Source organism: Artibeus jamaicensis, unplaced genomic scaffold (assembly GCF_021234435.1).
Source record: "Artibeus jamaicensis isolate MK-2021 breed Jamaican fruit bat unplaced genomic scaffold, CSHL_Jam_final contig_386, whole genome shotgun sequence".
In the NCBI taxonomy this organism is placed as follows: Eukaryota; Metazoa; Chordata; class Mammalia; order Chiroptera; family Phyllostomidae; genus Artibeus; species Artibeus jamaicensis.
The window spans coordinates 125953-145023 of record NW_026521811.1 but is presented as its reverse complement, the minus strand read 5'-3'; the positions used below and the strand labels follow the sequence as shown (position 1 = coordinate 145023).

General features: G+C 36.9%; 1 protein-coding gene across 1 annotated transcript in view; it reads left to right on the top strand.

The window, feature by feature from the left end:
- The window catches only part of MMP16 (matrix metallopeptidase 16), a 302769-nt gene extending 293113 nt beyond the window's left edge, over positions 1–9656 (top strand). Inside the window, exon 10 of the mRNA XM_037142770.2 lies at positions 1479–9656. Coding sequence (XP_036998665.1) covers positions 1479–1813 — 335 coding nt within the window. The 3' untranslated portion in view covers positions 1814–9656. The remainder of the gene's footprint in view (positions 1–1478) is intronic.
- Positions 9657–19071: the final 9415 nt, after the last annotated feature.

Sequence of the window (19071 nt, the reverse complement as noted above, 5' to 3'; positions counted from 1 at the left end):
TGAGATTATCAAATGTCATTTACTAAGTTTTTAACACAGGGCTTTTTCTTCCAGAGAAAGTGTTCAATAACATGGGACAAAGAAAACCCTCATTAATGATTATTAACTCTAAAGAAGACACTATTGAAAATAGATACTTCCAAAAATATAGTTTTTAAAGTAATTACAATATTAAAACATTTATTTTGGTCTCATGAATATTATCTTGTTTCAAGAATGAAATCCAACAGGTGTAGTCACAAAGAATTGATATGAAGAAGTTATGAACGAAAAGAAAAAATTGGGTATGTGCTCAACAAAAACTTAGAGACTAGCCCTAAGAAAAACGCACATACTTGTAGTTTAATTGTCATAAACTTGCAAAGTCTATTATTCGTATCTCTAATAGTTTGAAACATAAATCATTTGTATCGCCAAATCTTGGAGCCTGCCATATACCACCTCCTCACCCATGAAATATGTATTAGTTGGAAGTATTAAAGATAAAATTATAGATCTATTTACACACTACTAATTTTTTACTTTAAAGGGGTTAATAAAAGCTTTAGAAGTTCTGTAAAATATAGTTAGGTGACATGGATTTAACATAGGATAAGTGAATAAGAAAGTTATATAATGAGACCAAAGGAAGAAATACAATGTGTGTAACCTAAAGCCAAAAATAAGGTTAGTGCAGAAAATATTAGAAATGCCTGTTTACTTATTAAAGTTCCAAGCAGACAAAGGAAAACACTTCTAGTCATGTGACTTATGATTTGTTATGATTTCTGGCCCAAATGATGGACAGAAACCTATTGTTTAGAGGGATTACAGCTATTTCTGGTGTTATTCCCTGTGAGGCGTCTCCTGGAATGTCCTTAGTCACAGCCTGAAGTCAATAGCACTTCAGTTTATAAGGTGTGGCAAATCATCAATGCAGGTGGATAGTATTATGTGCCTTCAGTCCTCTGAGCTAGCAATGGAGAGAGTTTTGCTCCAGGGTAGACAGGTTAGATACACTCCACTTGGTCTTTCAACACCCTCAGCAGAGGGCACTTCTCTAAGGCTGGGCTTCCCCAGGAATCAGAGGGCACAGTCCCTTGGGTTCAGTGGCCAAATCCATCTCAGCACACAACTCAGCTCAAAATAATGTCTTCTCCCTGAACACATTAAGGAGTCTTAACATACATCTTCTATGTGGTCAATTTTTTTGAGATTTTATTTTTTTAGAGAGAGGTGAAGGGAAGGACAAAGACAGGGAGAGAACTATCATCGTGTGGTTGCCTCTCATGCACCCCATACTGGGGACCTGACCTGCAACTCAGGAATGTGCCTTGACTGGGAATCAAACTGGCCACCCTTTGGTATGCAGGCCCATGCTCAATCCACTAAGCTACACCAGCTAGGGTCTATGTAGTCAATTTAATTAAATGTCTGTACACATCAACTTTCACAAAAGTGGTTCTTTTGTGTGTTGTTTCCCCCATCTCCACCCTCAGGATTTACATATTTCTACAAAGGAAAGGAGTATTGGAAATTCAACAACCAGATACTCAAAGTAGAACCTGGATATCCCAGATCCATCCTGAAGGACTTTATGGGCTGTGATGGGCCAACAGACCGACACAAAGAAGGACATAGCCCTACTGATGATGTGGACATTGTCATCAAAGTGGACCACACGGCCAGCACTGTGAAAGCCATTGCCATTGTTATCCCATGCATCCTGGCCCTCTGCCTGCTGGTACTTGTCTACACTGTGCTCCAGTTCAAGAGGAAAGGGACTCCTCGGCACATACTGTACTGTAAACGCTCCATGCAGGAGTGGGTGTGACACGGGGCTTCCAACTGCTTTTCCAGGAGTTGGTGATCATTTGAGATGCGAGACAAGAGCTGTTATGCTGGTACCTAGCTCAGAGCAGGCTGGTGGCAGCCTGGTTTGGGGCTGACCTTTCAAACCAGAGTGTTGCTGGTCCTGCGCATGAGTGGAAATTCAGATGTGGGGACACCTCCATGATGCAAGTCCCTACCATCCCTCAGTCCTTTGTCTTTCTTTGTCTTTTCATTCTAGGCCTTTCCTCTGCACATTTGATGCCCAGGACATTTTCAGGAGTAATACCAGAAGAGGAAACCATGAAAAAGATTCTTCCTAATTGTTTCAAATAGGATTGTCCTTCTGAAGTCTGAGCCCATTTCTGGGGTTGCAGGGTAGGGAGAAAAGCAAAATGGAGAACCCACACATTTTTGCTTTACAGCCAAGAAAATTTTAAAATGTTAAACAAAACAACTCATAGTTGAGCTTTCAGGAAAGTGGAAGACCCAGAACAGCTTAGTCTCCAAAGAGCGTGTTCTGACCTCTCCAGGAAGTCTACTGTGCTTGCTGGTGTTGAGGCAGCAAGTCAAGACTGGGGAGCCATTCCAGCCAACAGGGGCCAAATTCTCTGCAATATAGTAACAGCCTTAATAACATTCCTTTTTTTGTTTTCTACAGCTATTCTCAGCCATGTCCTTACTGTCCCAGCCCATTTGTACTTAGAGCTCTACTCAAACAGGACTTTGAATTGTTTGGAAGTGTTTCCAGAAGTGTGTCCTTCCTTCCACCTTGCATTGTCATTGTGGAACCTCCCCAAGCTGTTTTAGGCCATTGCCCTAGGCCTCTCCTGGGTCTGTTGGGAATATTCATTCTATGAGAGTGAGAAGCAGCATGTCCCTAACATGGTGTGAAGTGACAATTGCTTATAAGGCAATGTGACATTATAATCCAATGGTGGAACCCTTTGAGAACTATCAGATCACCTTTCAGAGTCACTGTGTTGTCAGTTTGGCTATATGGTGAATTTTGAACAACTGGGCAATAGTGACAATGGTCTCAGGTTCAGGAATGTCAGGTTTTTAAAACAGATATCCTACAACCCTGTGCAATGTTTAAGTGACTTCTGGTCCTACAGAAATGCATCATGACAAACACAGGTGATGTGACTTGCCAAAACACTTCCTTGCAAATAAAAAGGTATTTTATTAAGTATCTTGTAAGAGTGAGATTTTATTTGAAGAACCAGTGATAACAGCCTAAGTCTCTTTTACATTGGTTAGACATACTGAGTTTCTGTTTTAAAATCCATTGCATGGGGGTTCAGTTCGCCTTGAGACATGCAGTGCATATGGCCCCTGTAAAGTGAATTGAAGTGACTGTCCTGCATGGTGACCATAGTTCTCAAAGGGTTTGTGTGGCTTCCAAATGGACGGTGTCCAGCCATCCATTTGGTTACTGACAGAGCCAAGACACCACCTAAGCATCTCACTGTGGAGTGTCATTTGTCCTAACATCAGTACAGTCATTTTTGTGTGACCTGTGGAGCAGGTTCATATCAATATTTTTTTCCTAGTGAAAAGTCAGCAACTGACAGACCTCTTTATTGATTTTCAAGAAGCTGCTTCTCATGAGGAAAAGCTTTGGAGCCACTGGGCTGTGAACTCATTAGAGATGATCAGAAGGGACACACCCTGTGACTCAGTCACTGGCTTTTCAGAGAAGCCAGCTTCCTGGAAGATTAGCTTTTGAAACAATGAACAGCTTGCCTTGACCTTGATTATTGATCCGTTGACTGTCATTAACAATTTAAACATTGTCTTCTGTGAAAATTTATCTTGAACAGTCCTATTCTATGTCTTTGCCCTTTGATCTTTAACTTGCAAACTGGCAGAAATGAAGGGAAATCTGATGTTGCTTCTTTGTTGGAGGGTTAATTATTCTGAAATCCAGTGAGGGTGAGCTGTTTCCTTCAAGTGGAGAGAGGTGTGGGTGTCGAGTGTGCAGACAGATGCTTGGTTCTTCCAGACACACTCAGAAAAATACCCTGGAGATAGAAGTGACTTTTAATTTTCATTTAATATAATTTCAAGTTTAAATTTATCATTTTAGTACAAATATAAAACTATAAGGGAAAATAAAACCTCAAAATACTTGAATGGCCAGTATGGCTTTTATATAAAGCAGGAATTTTATACTAGTGAGAATTTCTTACTGATTTGCTAATAATACACATTTCCAGGTGATTTTTAATGAGTGCGGGTATACATTCTTATTTGGAAATGGATAGTTTGGCTGCCTTGACTTTACATTTATACTCCATATAGCACGGAAATGAGACTTTCTTTCAGTTTAACATTTTATGATTGTGTTGGGGAAAACATTTTTTAATCATGGCTACCATGTTGCAGACAGAGCCTTGCTAACTTATTTCTTACAGCCTTGACATATCCAACGTGAGGTTAACAAAAAAAGACCAGTTCAAAAAGAGAAATGGTTTTACAGTGAACATCATACAATGAAGATGATTTGATGAGATACCAATAGATTTTGTGTGTGAGGGCAGCACCCCCTATAGCCTGACTGCATGCTTCTCATGTAGATGATGCAGGTTTTATTCGGAGGTGGTTGCATCCACTGAGCATGGAGGGCTGACTGCACACTTAAACTCATTTAGACAATGCTTGCTGGTGGGAGGGTTTAATCCTTTTAGGACCCTGTTCAGGAAAAAGTGACAAAAAGCTACTTTTTGCTAAAGACTGAAATGAGGAACTATGTCATTTTGGAGATATAAAAATCATCAAGTAGTTCCATTAACCTACATAGGTAATGTTTTTTTTTTCTTTAAAATGGGAAAGAAACAGAATAATTAGTCTTTAACTTCTTTACTCATTAGTCACAAAATCCTGATTCATCTTAAGACTCAAAATGTATAAGGGCTAAAAAATAATGATGCATTTGGAACAAGACTCAGCTATGGTTCTTTAATCCTGGGATGTCATAGACAAGGATGGGTCTATATTTACTCCAATATGAGATGAGATATAGGTGATAAGAAAAGATATGTATGGCTTCTCTCTTTACTGGAACCTTTACATTTTTAGGCTGTGAGACTACAATGGATAAAAAAAGTTATGCACAATGCAATCACAAATATGGGGTTTCAGTATTTACTGTGTACCTGGCACTCTGTATTTGCTGACTCCTCTCACACTGGGGGTTAAGGGAAAGCAATCTCAATCCTAATGGAATTTTGAAAGGGAGCATGACTAATTGACCTAGAACATGAGGATTGTGATTCAAAATCACTGTGGAATAAATTTCCATCAGTTAACCAAATAATGTAACAGCACAGTATCAATAGAAACATACAACTTGTTAAATAGTTTCCATCATCTCATCACTAATACATGGATAGTTCAAACCTAGTATTTTCCAAATTGAAATGAAGGCATACTATGAACACCCAAGAAATAATTCTCTTCTTTTTCATTGTTTTCATTACTTTTTGTAAACACCAATGTAAACAAGGTAATGTTTCTTACATAAGTTAACTGCATAGTTTATAATTATAGCCAACATCATTCCTCTATGTATTACTAACAGGAATTAATTACAATAGCCAATCGGTCTGTGTTCTCTATAAAGCAGTAAATCCACAGCAGACCTGGAGTGTATGTGATTAGATTACTTGAACTGTTGACCTATTTGAGCACAGTATCTGCCGACATGGCTATCAGAACTGTGGGCACTGATGCTCTTTACAGATGGAAAGGTAACAGATCAGTTAGAGAACTCTGTAGGATACTAGCAATGACAACTTCTATTATAAATCAGAGAGCTTTTCTGAATCAGGTAATAAATTACTAAGTAATAATTTACAAAAATGAGTACTAAGTAATAAAGGACAGAGACTGACTTACTGAGTTAAGCAAATACAACATTCATTACTCAGATTGCTTGCAATTCTTTTCTGGTGACACACAATTTTTTTGTATGTACTTATCTCATTCCCTTCCTATGGCTGATTTAAAAATGAGATGTGGTGGATGAGGACATTCCCCAACACCCTGGTAGTTTCAACACATGAATGATGTGTGGACAGGATCTTAGGGGTAGTAGTAAAACTTTCAAGTTTGCTCATTCTCCTGATATTTCTAGTGTAGTACAAATACACACCCAACTTTGTGGGCCTTATATTGGAATAACCAGTGTGTCCATATTGACTAAACTCATTGTGCTATCTGAAGAAGAATGATGTCATAATCAAATAGATTGAGTTAATATGAGAGCCATGAAAATATTTTTATAAGTTTTGGAATTGTTTCCATAAACTAATAAAGGCAGTAATTTATACAAAGTACTGAGTCTGTGAGATTGTAATAGGCTGAAATAACCTAATGAATGATGGAGAAATCTTTCAGCAAAAAGAAAAATGTTAATTTAATTTTCAGTGCTCTCAAGGTCACATTCCAAATTATCATAGATGTCAGACAGAGAAATAGTGTATAAACTAAAAATGTTAAGTTTAGATGAGCTCTTCCAGATGGCTGTAAGTGGAACCTCATGTATGTCATGAAAGTGAACAAGTGAATAATGTTAAAGGATCTGACCATCTCATTACACCCTCATGAGATGAATTTGCCTTAAACACAGATTATGATGGCCAGAGGGTAGGGATCTATGTTATTGGTTTCACATTGCCTAAGAGGGAACTACAGCTATATCAGAAAAATTTTATCAGTTATATCTTAAAAATTAGAACTTTATATAATAAAATGCCTAATACCACATTATAAACATGAAAGATAAATATGACATTGATTAGACATGAGAGAAATAGAGGAGGAGGAAAATGAGTCTTTTGTAAAATATAAAACCCTATTATAGCACATTCCTTAACAGAACTGGAAATTTTACTTTAGCAAGTATAAAATACTTCAGTGTCTTCACACCAGTGATGACTATGGGATCTACCAATGTCTATAATCAGCCAAGGCTGAAGAGAGTCATCCTACATAAACATATCTGACACTTAGGCACTGCCTTCTAGGGTACAGATGTGAACATGAGGTGTTCAGTCACCTCAGCTGGAGAGATACACAATGCTAGACTCACCTGAGAAAAGCATTGCCTTAGGGCAGAAATATGCCTCTAATCACAGAACATCAAATACTTAGAGTAGTAGGAAAAGAGCTACCTTAGCATCCTAGTATCATGGAATTGTAATATTGGTTTTCCATGTACTTCTCAAATCATTTCTCATCTGTTTCCATTGGCGTAATTTTGTAGTGATGCTGAGATATTTCAGATCAGATTAATAACATCCATGTACAAATATTTATCAATCTACCATATGTGTCTACTTTTAAATTTAAATCAGTAATGTAGAAAGTCTAAGAACAAAGACTGACTTGGCAAATACACAGAAATTGAGTGAAAATCTATATCATAATGTAAAATTTCAGTCAGTTTTCTGGTTGAGTCCTGAGGTAGCAGCCTTCGATTCTGAAACATAATTGTCTGCTTGTGGAATATGAGCTTAATGGTTTTTAAACAATGCTAATTCTTTATGCTAAGCAAGGCATGAGATCCTGAGTGCTGTGTCATAGCACTTCACAAGCATTCACAATATCATCAGTCCTTGAAGGAAGATGAGGACATAAGGTAACTAACTCATGGTCAATACATCATAGTTATAAAAAGTTCCACATAAAAGATACTTATCTATGAAGGTATCTTGAAGATTCTACACAGTTTCAATTTAAAGAGCAGTGTATATTATACTAACATTGGACCAAGAGTAAAGGTCAAGTTTGTATTCAACGTGTCCTTACATTCAGGGTCCATGGGACATGTAGGACTAGAACATGGTAAACTAGAATGATGTGCTGACCCACATAACTGCCATGTACTCTGTCATAGAACTGGTATTCTGTGCCCTCAAAAAGGGAGAAGAAAATCTGTTAAACAGAAATATGATATGAAGATGTGATCATTGGGTCATGTTAGGTCACTCAGCTTCAGGGAGTAAGGGGTCATACCCTTATTTCACATGTAAGAACCAGAAAGTGAGAAAGAGAACATGAAGAAAATGATTATCTTTTTGACTTAGGAAGATGTTTCATGAGTATTTTATCCACTTGTTTTTCTCTGCAATAAAATATCACTCAAAATACATGTTTGTAGCACTTGGTTCATAGAAAGACTGGGTCCAGGCAGAATCCTTCTGGCACAGGCCTTTTTATGTGTGACTGGCACATACCACAGCTTTGGTGAGATGTGAATGTAGGATGTTGTTTCCTAGGACAGGACAGCTGGTACTTGCACAGCCTCCTTTGATATGAATCTATGTTCCTTGCCAAGATGTGGATGAATAAAGCCTGATGTAAGCTGTTTACTGGAAAAGTCACCAGGACATGTTTTATCTGTTATCATAATGCCACTTTGAACTTGATTCTTTCCTCGCTATATTAATTCAGTTGTGAAGGTAAAACATACTTTACTTGTATGAATGATTCCATATTAAAATCAATGTCATAGTTTTTGCTACCACTGAAGTAATTTCAAAAAGGCCATGTTATTGCATGTCTTCTTAGAGCTCCTGAGTTTATATTACCGCCTGGATGAAATTAGGTTTTTAGTTCTTTTTGCCACTTCTTTTGTATCTGACCTGGAATCCATTATTCCTTTATAAATTTATAAATACAACATTTCACAATCTTAGTTACTTTGTGACTTTCAGTTATAAATTCCAAACAAGCGTGGTTGTATGCCAGGGTTTTTTCTCTCTCTTGATCTGGAAATTATTTTTGTTTCTTTTCTGTTTGTTAGTCAAAAATACAGATGGCTGGGAAGAGAAACATTATTTGTGTTTTCTAATGCAGTCTGTGTCTATCTTTGCATTTATGTCAATTTTAACCTTTTAAAAATCAATTTGGTTTTCTTTTCCTTTCCTTTGTGAGAAGCAAAAGTGGGCAGCCTTGTACCTCAGATATGGTGCACAGAAAATATGCCTTTGTCCTCAATATCGTCCTTCAGAGTTCCATGCAAAGACATCAACTCAGTTATTCCATCACCACCTCCAATCTCTTGCATTGGTTGCACCTTTTTTAGAACTGTTTTCCCCTGAGGAACATGAAATGCTGAGTATAAATGCTACTGTCTATTGATAAGCCAACTAAATAAATTTGCTTTTGGGGAATGTGCCTTAAATCACTGCACACACACACAAAGTAAATACCATAATATAGTGTTGTGTGTAAGGTACATCATGAGTACATGAATACCTAATGCCTTGATCTGTTGGTATATTTCCCTTTATACATAAATTACATATATATTAAAGAGAGAGAAAATAAGAGAACAGAGGCATGGGGGCAGCTTTGTGTTGTATGAAATTAGAATCTATCAGCATTTCTGTGGGAACCTCTGTTTTCAGGGGTTTAACAGACTCACCCATAAAAATTTGCTTCAGGCTTCAAAGTCTAGAAAGATTTTTTTAGGCATATAATTTTAAACAGATATATATTGTTTTTATATTATAGGAGGGAAATAAATGGAGTTTACTAGTTTAATTTTGTGCTAATATAACTTTTAATAAACTTAGTTTTTTGACACTATAAAATCTGATTAGTGCATAGTTTATCAATGGCTTCTCTAAAGAATCATTAATTGACATTGAGAAAATTGCCTGCTTTATCAATGTAACAATATATCTTCAAGAGGTTTTAAACTTGTATACCTATATTACATTATCTTGATTCCAACAGTGGACCAGTATGATAATGAATGTGATGATTGCTATCCATATGAACTATCTGGTAATACAGATTTGGAACTGTATATAATATATTACTTGATAGATTAAAAGGGAAATTCACATAAATTTAGTTTGTCAAATAAATGCTATATATATTTTAAAAATTGCATAGACATTTATCTTTCTGAGTCAAAATTAAAAGCAAACAATTGCAAATGAAGTTGTCTCCTGAGTAAACAATACTCATTTTATAGCTTCTTAGGAAAATCATTTTCCATTCTTTATTGTGGTTATGAGAAGTTAAGAGAATGTAATGCATAAAATCAATGCAGACTTCATTTAAATAACATTAAACTCCAAAACAGAGGAATACTAGTATATTAAACAAATATTAAACATGTAAGCAATTATCTTTTGGTTGCTTGACAACACTCTACTTTCATTTTAATTCCCATAATATTTTCAGTTATGGAGAGATTATTAAATCTAACTTTAAGTCTCTGGATTGTTCCCATGCCACTCAATACAATTTCATCAAGTTGTTGATGACAGTAGATTTTTTGTGTACAAGAAGAGAAAAAAAGAACACATTTATTTGATGAATATGTTTTCAGGTGTGCAAGTTGTCAATGATTTTTGTTCATGCAGGATTCTATACATTTGTACCATCTTAAATCCTGCATACATATGTATTTTTTTCAGATAGCTTCTACTGACAAACACAAAGCTCATTTGTGTGCAAATATAAGGTTTAAAAATGGTGCTAAAGTGTATTATGACTGTCAGATATAATTAGGCAAAATTTTGTGGTGCTTAAATTAATTTCTATTTGCTTTTTGATCAATGCATTGATCAGTGCTTATTATTCACAAATTTCTTTATTAGTAAATCAAGGCCTCATAGCACATTATTAAATAAAATGGTTGACTAGTTTATATAACAGCTCACTAAGCTACTATCTAACTCCTTATAATGTTGAGTCATTAAAGGTCAAGGGGTCATGCTCTTAATCTCATCGCCATAGGCCATTAACATGACCAAATTTCCCCACCAAGTACTTATGTTTACAATGCTGTAACACTTTGACTGCTGTCAAAGTCAGGAACCTTTAACTATATGTGTGTTATGAGCTGGAATTATCCACAAGGTTCCTGCCAAGGCAGTCAAAGTGTGAAGGGCTGTGCAGTGATTTGTTTTGTATTTATTAATTTCTATTTATTTTGTGTCCATTCAAGGGGGGCATTTTGGGTGGGGCAGTTTTTGTCTGCTGTGTCTTAACCTTGGGAAAGGTTAAATGGCTTTTCTATAAGGCATCTTCTGTACTTACCATCAGTTCATTATGTTGTAATTAAACAACTGTCAATAAATAGGAGAACAGAGAAATGGTTCATGTACAATGTGCTTTTACTCCATGAATGTATATGCATGTTTGTAATGAATGTTTAGGCTGTGATCTATTGAGGTGGTCTTTACTCTCTATGTCTTCAAATCAATATAAAATGAAAAAGAAAAACTTTTAAGCAATTTAGACCAAAATATTCTGAATGTTTTCCTGATTTGGCAAGTATATTTACCTGGCCACATAAACAGGAGAATTATTTAACTACAAACACGATGGTATGACTGACCAGGAACCAAAGTAGGAAGTAGAACTACATAGAGTATATTTTGGGCAAGTTCCCATTAAACCAGGATATGTATGTTAGGAGTTTGTCACCACTTAAAAATGATAAAGATCACTTTTAGAAAAGTGAGTACAATTGTTTAAAGCCATGCATCATGACTATGTAGGTAATCAAAGGACTTAATTTTTATATTGTCTATGTCAGAATCTCATATTTTCCCTTTCTTTCTTTTTCTTTATGATAAGACTGTAGAAGAAGGTGGCCATTAACACAGCATAACTTAGAGAACACCAAGCAAGGTAAAACACTTTCACTTAACATTTTAATTTTATCCTCCCTGGAATATTGGGTAGTTGCATGTAATCAAGTGCTCAACTGAGAGTTTCCTGATAATCACTTGATGGATCAAGAGTCCCCAATGGTCATCCAAATTTTAGAAAGAATTAGGAATATGTAATGGGAATAAAGAAAAGTGTGCTTTATCCTCTCATATAAAAGTTAGGGTGCACTTAGAAATTAATCTCATAAATTGTGATCCACGCAGAGGAGAAATTCTGACACAAGGCAGCAACAATGGCCCCAGGGAATTGTCTGCAGCAGTAGACCTGAGGAACAGAAAACCATTGTGTGAAATATGGATCTAAGGTGACTTCCCTGCAGCTTGGAGATCCTTATCAAATAGCTGAAAGAAAGATTCACAGATAAGAGTTGTTGGGCTGTTGGAACATGTCAGTATAACAGAACCTACATGTGTGGCCAACTAAATATAGTTTAATATTATTTGTAGAAGGATTTCAAACAAAATCTTTGTTTTTATAAGACTATTTCAGATATGAAACCACCCATATCAGAATGAATTCAAAAAATGAATCTCCTTTGTTTTTATCATCAAAGAGGAAGAAATAAGTTATAATTATTGATCTGACCCAGTACGGCATTTATTATTCTTAGGTACCTGGATTATTTTTATTTGATATCAAAACACATGATAATATGAATTTCCCTAATGACTTTTGCCACAAATAGGGGCCAAATCAGAATAATATAATGTGGAGAAAAAGGAAAATACAGATAGGGTTATTGAGAATCTCTTAACATCCTTACTACACTATGGACACATAAATATCATTTTTGAGGTGAGTGATAATCTTTGCTTAGTGTAAATCTTTTATGAAAAGTATTTGAATAGTAGTAGCTTCAACCCAGTTTGATGCATTCTGCCACTCTCAAGTCAGTCATTCCAAGGTGTCATTTGCTGCCCCTTCATTCTCCCTTGTTTCCTAAACTTTTCACCTCTCCACCTGACTTATTTCTTCAAGTGATATATTTATTACCAAATCTAGCCTTTCTAATTTCTTATCTTACTTGGTTTCTTAACAAAATTTAATGCTGACAGTGACTCTGCCATACTTTTTTTCCCCTTAAGGTATACTTCAGTTTAAGCATTCACATCTCAGCAGAAGCACTTTTAAAATCCTCACCTGAGGATATGTTTATTGATTTTAGAGAGAGAGGAAGAGAGAGAAAGGACTTGAACCGACAACCTTTTGGTGTACAAGATGATACTCCAACCAACTGAACCACCTGACCAGGATGACTCTGCCATACTTTTCCTGGACAGCCACTTGGGAGGACCTACTTCCTTCTCCATCCTGGCAGCGTTTAGTAAAATGCTGGCTCCTAGATATGAGAATTTAGATTTCCCCTCATCACATCAAACTTTCTAAAGTGTAGAAAGTTTATAATTCCTGTGAATTTACATAAATTCCATGTATGTTCTTAACCTCAATCTTGGAGTCAGTTGTGTGAAGCCCATGTCCACAAAGCAAGATAATACCTGACCTAATTATAGTTTCAGCCTGTCCCAGGAACATAACCTTTAACCAGTCAACCTGGAATTTCTGATCAGCATCAGTGAGGTATCCACCCAGAGGTCTCCACTGCCCCCCACATGTAAGCGACTGATGAAACAACCTAGTCTTCTTCCCCATCTGCCTGTAATACCTTTGGTGTTGTGCACTCTTGGAACTTCTTTCTGTCTGCTGTGTGGGAGGGATGCTGCCTATTCAGGAGTTGTTGAATAAAGCTGACTTGATCTTCAAATTCATTTAGTTGAGTTACATTTTTTAGCTTTTTTCCTGAGAACTATTTAGAATGTACCTGGCATGTGATGTTTGTCTAAAAGCACTCTCAAGTCAAATAATGGATCAGACACAGGCATGTAATTTCACTCTATCCAAAGGCCTACTAAAGTTTTAGAAAATAGATACTCTCCTTTTCTATTTTTTCAAAGACTTATGAATAGAAAATGCAAGTGATGAGACAATAGCAAGATTGGGAAGACCTGGGCATGTGGGTATATGGTAATTGGCTTAGCTGATTCAAGGAAATCCAGCCATAAACCAGCCAAGACCACACACAGTGTGCTGAAGGCTTGGTGGGGGGTGAAGCACAGCCTGTGGAAACCAAGAGAATGAGTTCACTAGGTTAAAAAGGGCTGAAAACTTTACAGGAAACAGTTGAAACTCTAGGTCAATCCAGGCCTCCTTGTGTTTGGACAACTGCTCTTGCAGCCTCTAGCCAAAAACTAAAGGTTTGTCTGTGGAGAAGGTAGAAGAAGGACTCTGAGTTGAAGAATGCCAGTGTTCTACACCAGAAAGAGGATCATGTAGACTTCTGTATATTGGTGCTAATGGCCAAGACTGTCCACACCAAGATGGCATCAGCTGGTATTGGAGGGAATTGTTTTGTTTTCCTTTAGGCAAAAAAATGGAACATTTTTTCTTGTGAACCTGACCAACCCAAGAAGAAAGACAATCAAATTTGTAATGAGGGTTTCCCCAACAAAGGACCAGCAAGATTATCCTTTATGAAAGTACATGCAGACAGTTTTCACCTGGCATACAATATCAGACAAGCAAAGATTCCTAAGAATCTGTGAAAGGTTCAAACAGATGACAGTGTTTAAAACCAACAAAGAAACCAACATAACAAGGACAAAAAGCTTTTAAAACTGTCTTAACTCTCTTTTAGAAGAAATAAATATATTTTTTAATCTTTTGTTTGGAAAGATTAAATAGAAGCTGTCAAAAATTCAATATATAGGAAGTCAAAATTAAATCTCTCAGAGAATACAACAAAAAGAGAAGAGTATGAAAAACTTCAACAGTAAAACATTAGAAAGTGAGAAGCAAGATCCACAGTCCAGGAAATACAGTGGTCACATAACTGGAGTTCTAGGAAAATTAACAGAGAAAATGAATCAGTGTTTTGATCATCATTAGAGTCAGATAAATTACCCAGAACTTAGATTCATGAATTTCCAGACTGAAGGAACCCAGAGATGTCCAGCATAATGGATGAAGATAGACACACAAAGGTGTATCACTGTGAAAATTTAGGGCACAGGGACAAAGGAAACACTATAAGCTTTCAGACACAGGATGGAAAATTTACTTACAAAGAAAGGAAAGGAGGAAGGAAGGAAGGAAGGAAGGAAGGAAGGAAGGAAGGAAGGAAGGAAGGAAGGAAGATCTCATTCAGATTTATCCACAGTGACACTGACACTTAGGTTCATGAAGTAACGTCTTCAAAATTCTGGATAAAAAAATTCACTCTATAACTCTCTATACAAATAAATATTAATTAAATGTGAGGTAGAATAAAAACAGAAAAATCTTCAAAAATTTTTCTTCCCGTGTTCCTCTTCTCAGTGAGAGGCTAGGCTTTACTAAATTATGAGAAATCCAACAAAGAAGCCCTGAATTCAGAAAAGCAGGACTTCCAACAAAAGGAAGAAAGAAGCAAAGGTATTCTTCAAAGGAGTGGTAAGAGGTGTTTTCCAGGTTACAACAGTGAACCAGCATCAAACCATTAAGAGGAGCAGCACAGCCACAAGATGAGACATTCAGGACTTTTATTCCATGACTTACATCACTGTGCCTTCTTCTATGTTGTTGTGCCTTCTTCTCTAACCTATGAAGCAGATTCAGGATGTGCGCCCTGAAAACAGCAAAATAAATGAAAAATAATAACACGGAAGTTCTGAAAAACAGAGAATCCATTTCTTAGAAAACTTGAAGAAATTTCCTATAATGACACCAAAGAAAAATCTTAGAATAATAGGTTCAGAGAGCAACCAGTCCAAATAGAGGTAGAGTAGATGACTCTAGTAGGTGTGCATACATTTGTGTGTGCACATGTGCTTGTGTGCATGAGCAAATGTGTTTTTGTGTGTGCATGGGTGTACATATGCCATTCACATGCACACAGAGTGAAAACAACAGATTACTAGACATCAATGACTTCGTGGGAAATTCTACCAAGAGGCTGTGGAATGTGTACAGTGAATTGGTAATAAATAAAATAAAAAATAAAGCAAGGCTAAAAATAAGGCAATTGTTCATTTAAGAAAAAGTTTTGAAAAACTGTAATGAAGGTCCAACTCAGTGTTCAGTTCTGAACAGCTTATAGGGCATAATAATGTAAAAATTGCATCTTCATTTAGCCAAAAGTTATAATTAACAACATTGAGAGGATGGGGGAGGGGAAACAGAAGAGATGGCAGAGAAAAGCAGCTTAACCTTCATCTAACAAGTTAAAAATCAAGAGACTAGGTTTAAAATTTGTTGATTTAAAGACAAAAGTAAATGCACAGTTCTTCAAATCTCTGAGATGCTCAATTCCAGAGGGGGAAAAAGATGATTAGCCAAAAATATCAATAGAGATTTTGGAAAGGAGGACTGAGAGGAAGGTTAAGAAGGGGTTGGTATGTTTGTTACAGCATTATTTTAGTAAAACATATTTTAAACAATGTAACTGCACTAATCTGACAGTAGAAAGTTCACATTATAGCACAAAAAGAATACATGGTCAATATGCCCAAATTTTCATGGATTCAAGAGTGCTCTTACCATAAATGCTTTGTGTCTGTTCCTGGACACTCATCACATTCATTGGATCACTGTTTTTCTTTTCACCCACTTCCCACCATGTCCCCCTGCATCTTTGGCCACTAACCTCCCTCACAGCATTTGTAGTTCCTCACTCAGTAGAGAAAGAGGGGACCATGATGATACTAGCAACTGCTTTTCAAGAGCACTTGACTTTTACCTTAGGGAGATGTTTGTTCAGTCATATTTGGATAACAACAGCCTGGGAAAGATGGTTTTCAGTTTTGTTGACTCTGAGAAGCATTCTTCAAAGGAAGGCCTGTAGGGTAAGTCATAGTCAGCAAAATAAAACTTGAACAGGATATCAACCAACTCTAAATCATCCACCCTACTAGAAAGTGAGAAACCTCAAGAAATAGGTGAAGCTGAAGATCTGATAGGAAAATACATGTATGCTTTAAGAAAACACTTGAAAAACGTAAAAAAAAGGAAACACTTGAAACATTAACATATGTCAATTTAAAGGTGATAAAAGTGATATTTCTTTCCAACAAAGTCACATGAATTTATTCGTCTGAATATTTGATATTAATTGAATATTTGCTACATTTTAAATATTAGCTAGGACAAACGATAGGATGTGGAGAGCTAAATAGGGCAGTCAAATTTGCATAAATTATTAACTTTATTGTAATGAGTATACAAGGGGGAACACAAAAAATGCAGTTATCTTCTGCAGGGTAGGCACCTTTGTAGTGCAGGCTTCTCACACTTGGTTAAGTGTTCTAGGAACCCATTTGTATCAGTGTACCATCTGGCATTGTTTTGAGAGGCTGTGTTTGGCTTCAGTAATTTCTTTTTTTGAAGACTCAATGTGTTTGCTTTGGGTGATTTATAAGCACACCTTCTCATTCTATGCAGACTGTTCAGTAGTTTTTTTACCAGAAATGGCATGACTTCCATGCCTCACCCTCCCTAGTCACCACATCTCACTCCAAATGACTACTTTTTGTTTCCTCAGATGGAAAAAGTCCTCAAAGGGAAATGTTTTGCCAATGTGGAAGAAATGAAACAAAACACAGAAAAAGCACTACAAGGGATAAAAATTGACAAATTCAAAAAATTTTGAGCAGTGAAAAAAACATCTTAATAGGTGTACTGCATTAAATGGAGAGTACTTTGAAGGTGACTGGAGTTGAAACATGTAAAAATAAATACACAGTTTTTTATAAATAAATTCCATTTTGAGTAGATACCCCCTTATGTTACATAACATAAGATACATAACACACTGTAAGATAATATAAAAGATGTAATATGAGAAATACTATGGTATCACAGGTGCAACCAGAACATGAGAGAATCCAGATGCTAAATTAGCCTTGCATTATCAGGGAACACTGTAAAGTAGAAAAACAAAAGTAAAGGTTAACACTAATCTAAGATTAGTGTTAGAACACCAGAGCCCTAAAAGTACACAGATAACAACCTGTGGTGAAAAGTGCCAGGGCTGCTCTCTGCCAGAGACTGACACCTGGAGATGAAAAGAGCCTTTTAAAGGGCCAATGAACAAATTTTCATTTGTAGCCTCTTACCTGGGGCTCTGGCAAAAGTGGGGGCAGAATGGGCTAGAGACATCTGAGAGGAAACTGGGCATGGAAGATTTGGGGAGAGAGCTGAGAGTATAGACACTGGGATCCTAGTACTGAGTCATTTCCCCATATGGCTGCAGCCATAGTGCTCAGGCAGACCACTTCTCTATGAGTAGCAGTAGCCTGAGGGAAAACAACCCAGGAGAGACTCTGCCCTGGCTCTGTGGTACTTAAGCTTGACTGCTGAGTGCAAAGCAACTAGATAAACAACTGAAGGAAACAACCACAGATAGTAGATTCCTGGCAAGGGTGGCTCGGGTCAGAGTGGACCAGAGATGTTTGGGCAGAGACTGGAGAAAGAGGCTTTGAAGAGAGAACTGAGAGAATAGCCCTCACCCCTTACTCCCCACCCCAATCCCCCAGATCCCAGTGTGAGTCATCACACCTAAGGTAGCGGCCATCCTGCTCAGGCAGACCACTCCTCTCCAAGCAGCAGCATCCTGAGGAGAAACAATAGTCCCAACCCCAGGAGGGATTCTGCCAGCCCTATGGAGTTTACACCTCACTGTTGAGTGCAGAGTGACTAGATTAACAACTGAAAGAAACAGCCACAGACCGTAGATCTCTTGAAGTCTCAGAGCAGTCTGTCTAAGGTCAGATTGGGTAAACATTTGACATCACCAGAGGTGGATCCAGAAAAAAAACTGGTGAATATTATAGGCCACCGAAATGAAATCCACTGTGGCCTTCTCCATGATTAATGATATTTTCTCTCCTGTATAGTTTTCCAACATTCAATTCTTATCCAGCAAGTTTGTGCCTATTAAGTTATACAATTTTTACATTATAATTTATTTCTCTCCATTCTTATAATAGTCTCAATATTTTCACACCCTTATTAACACTGGTTCATTTGCTGTTGACAGTGGATTGAAAGATTGGGGAGATATTTTTGTGGATGTGAGTTTGTTCCCTGGGCTTTGTGGGTTTTTTCCTGAGAGTAACTGTGCAACACCATACTAGAAGTGCTAGACAGAGTGACCCTTAGTCAACCAGATGGAGGGAAGGACTCACCAAAGAAAAACACAATAATAATCAAAACTCAGTTACATCCATAAATACAATATAAATGGCATAAAGGGCACATCAAGAGCATAAGTTCAGGAGATCAAGGAGACTGCACCACTAAATCTCAAGGGTTCCTACCATAGAAGATCAAAACACAAACTCAAGGAGTCAAAACAGTTCAATTTAAGAAGCAAAGGATAACAAGAGGGATCTCACAAATACTGGGAAGACAATCACTGAATGAAAGGAAAAGAGAAATTTCCAGAAAGAATGTTAAATGAAATAAAAACAAGTCAACTATCAGATATTGAGTTCAAAACAATGGTAATAAGGAAGCTCAATG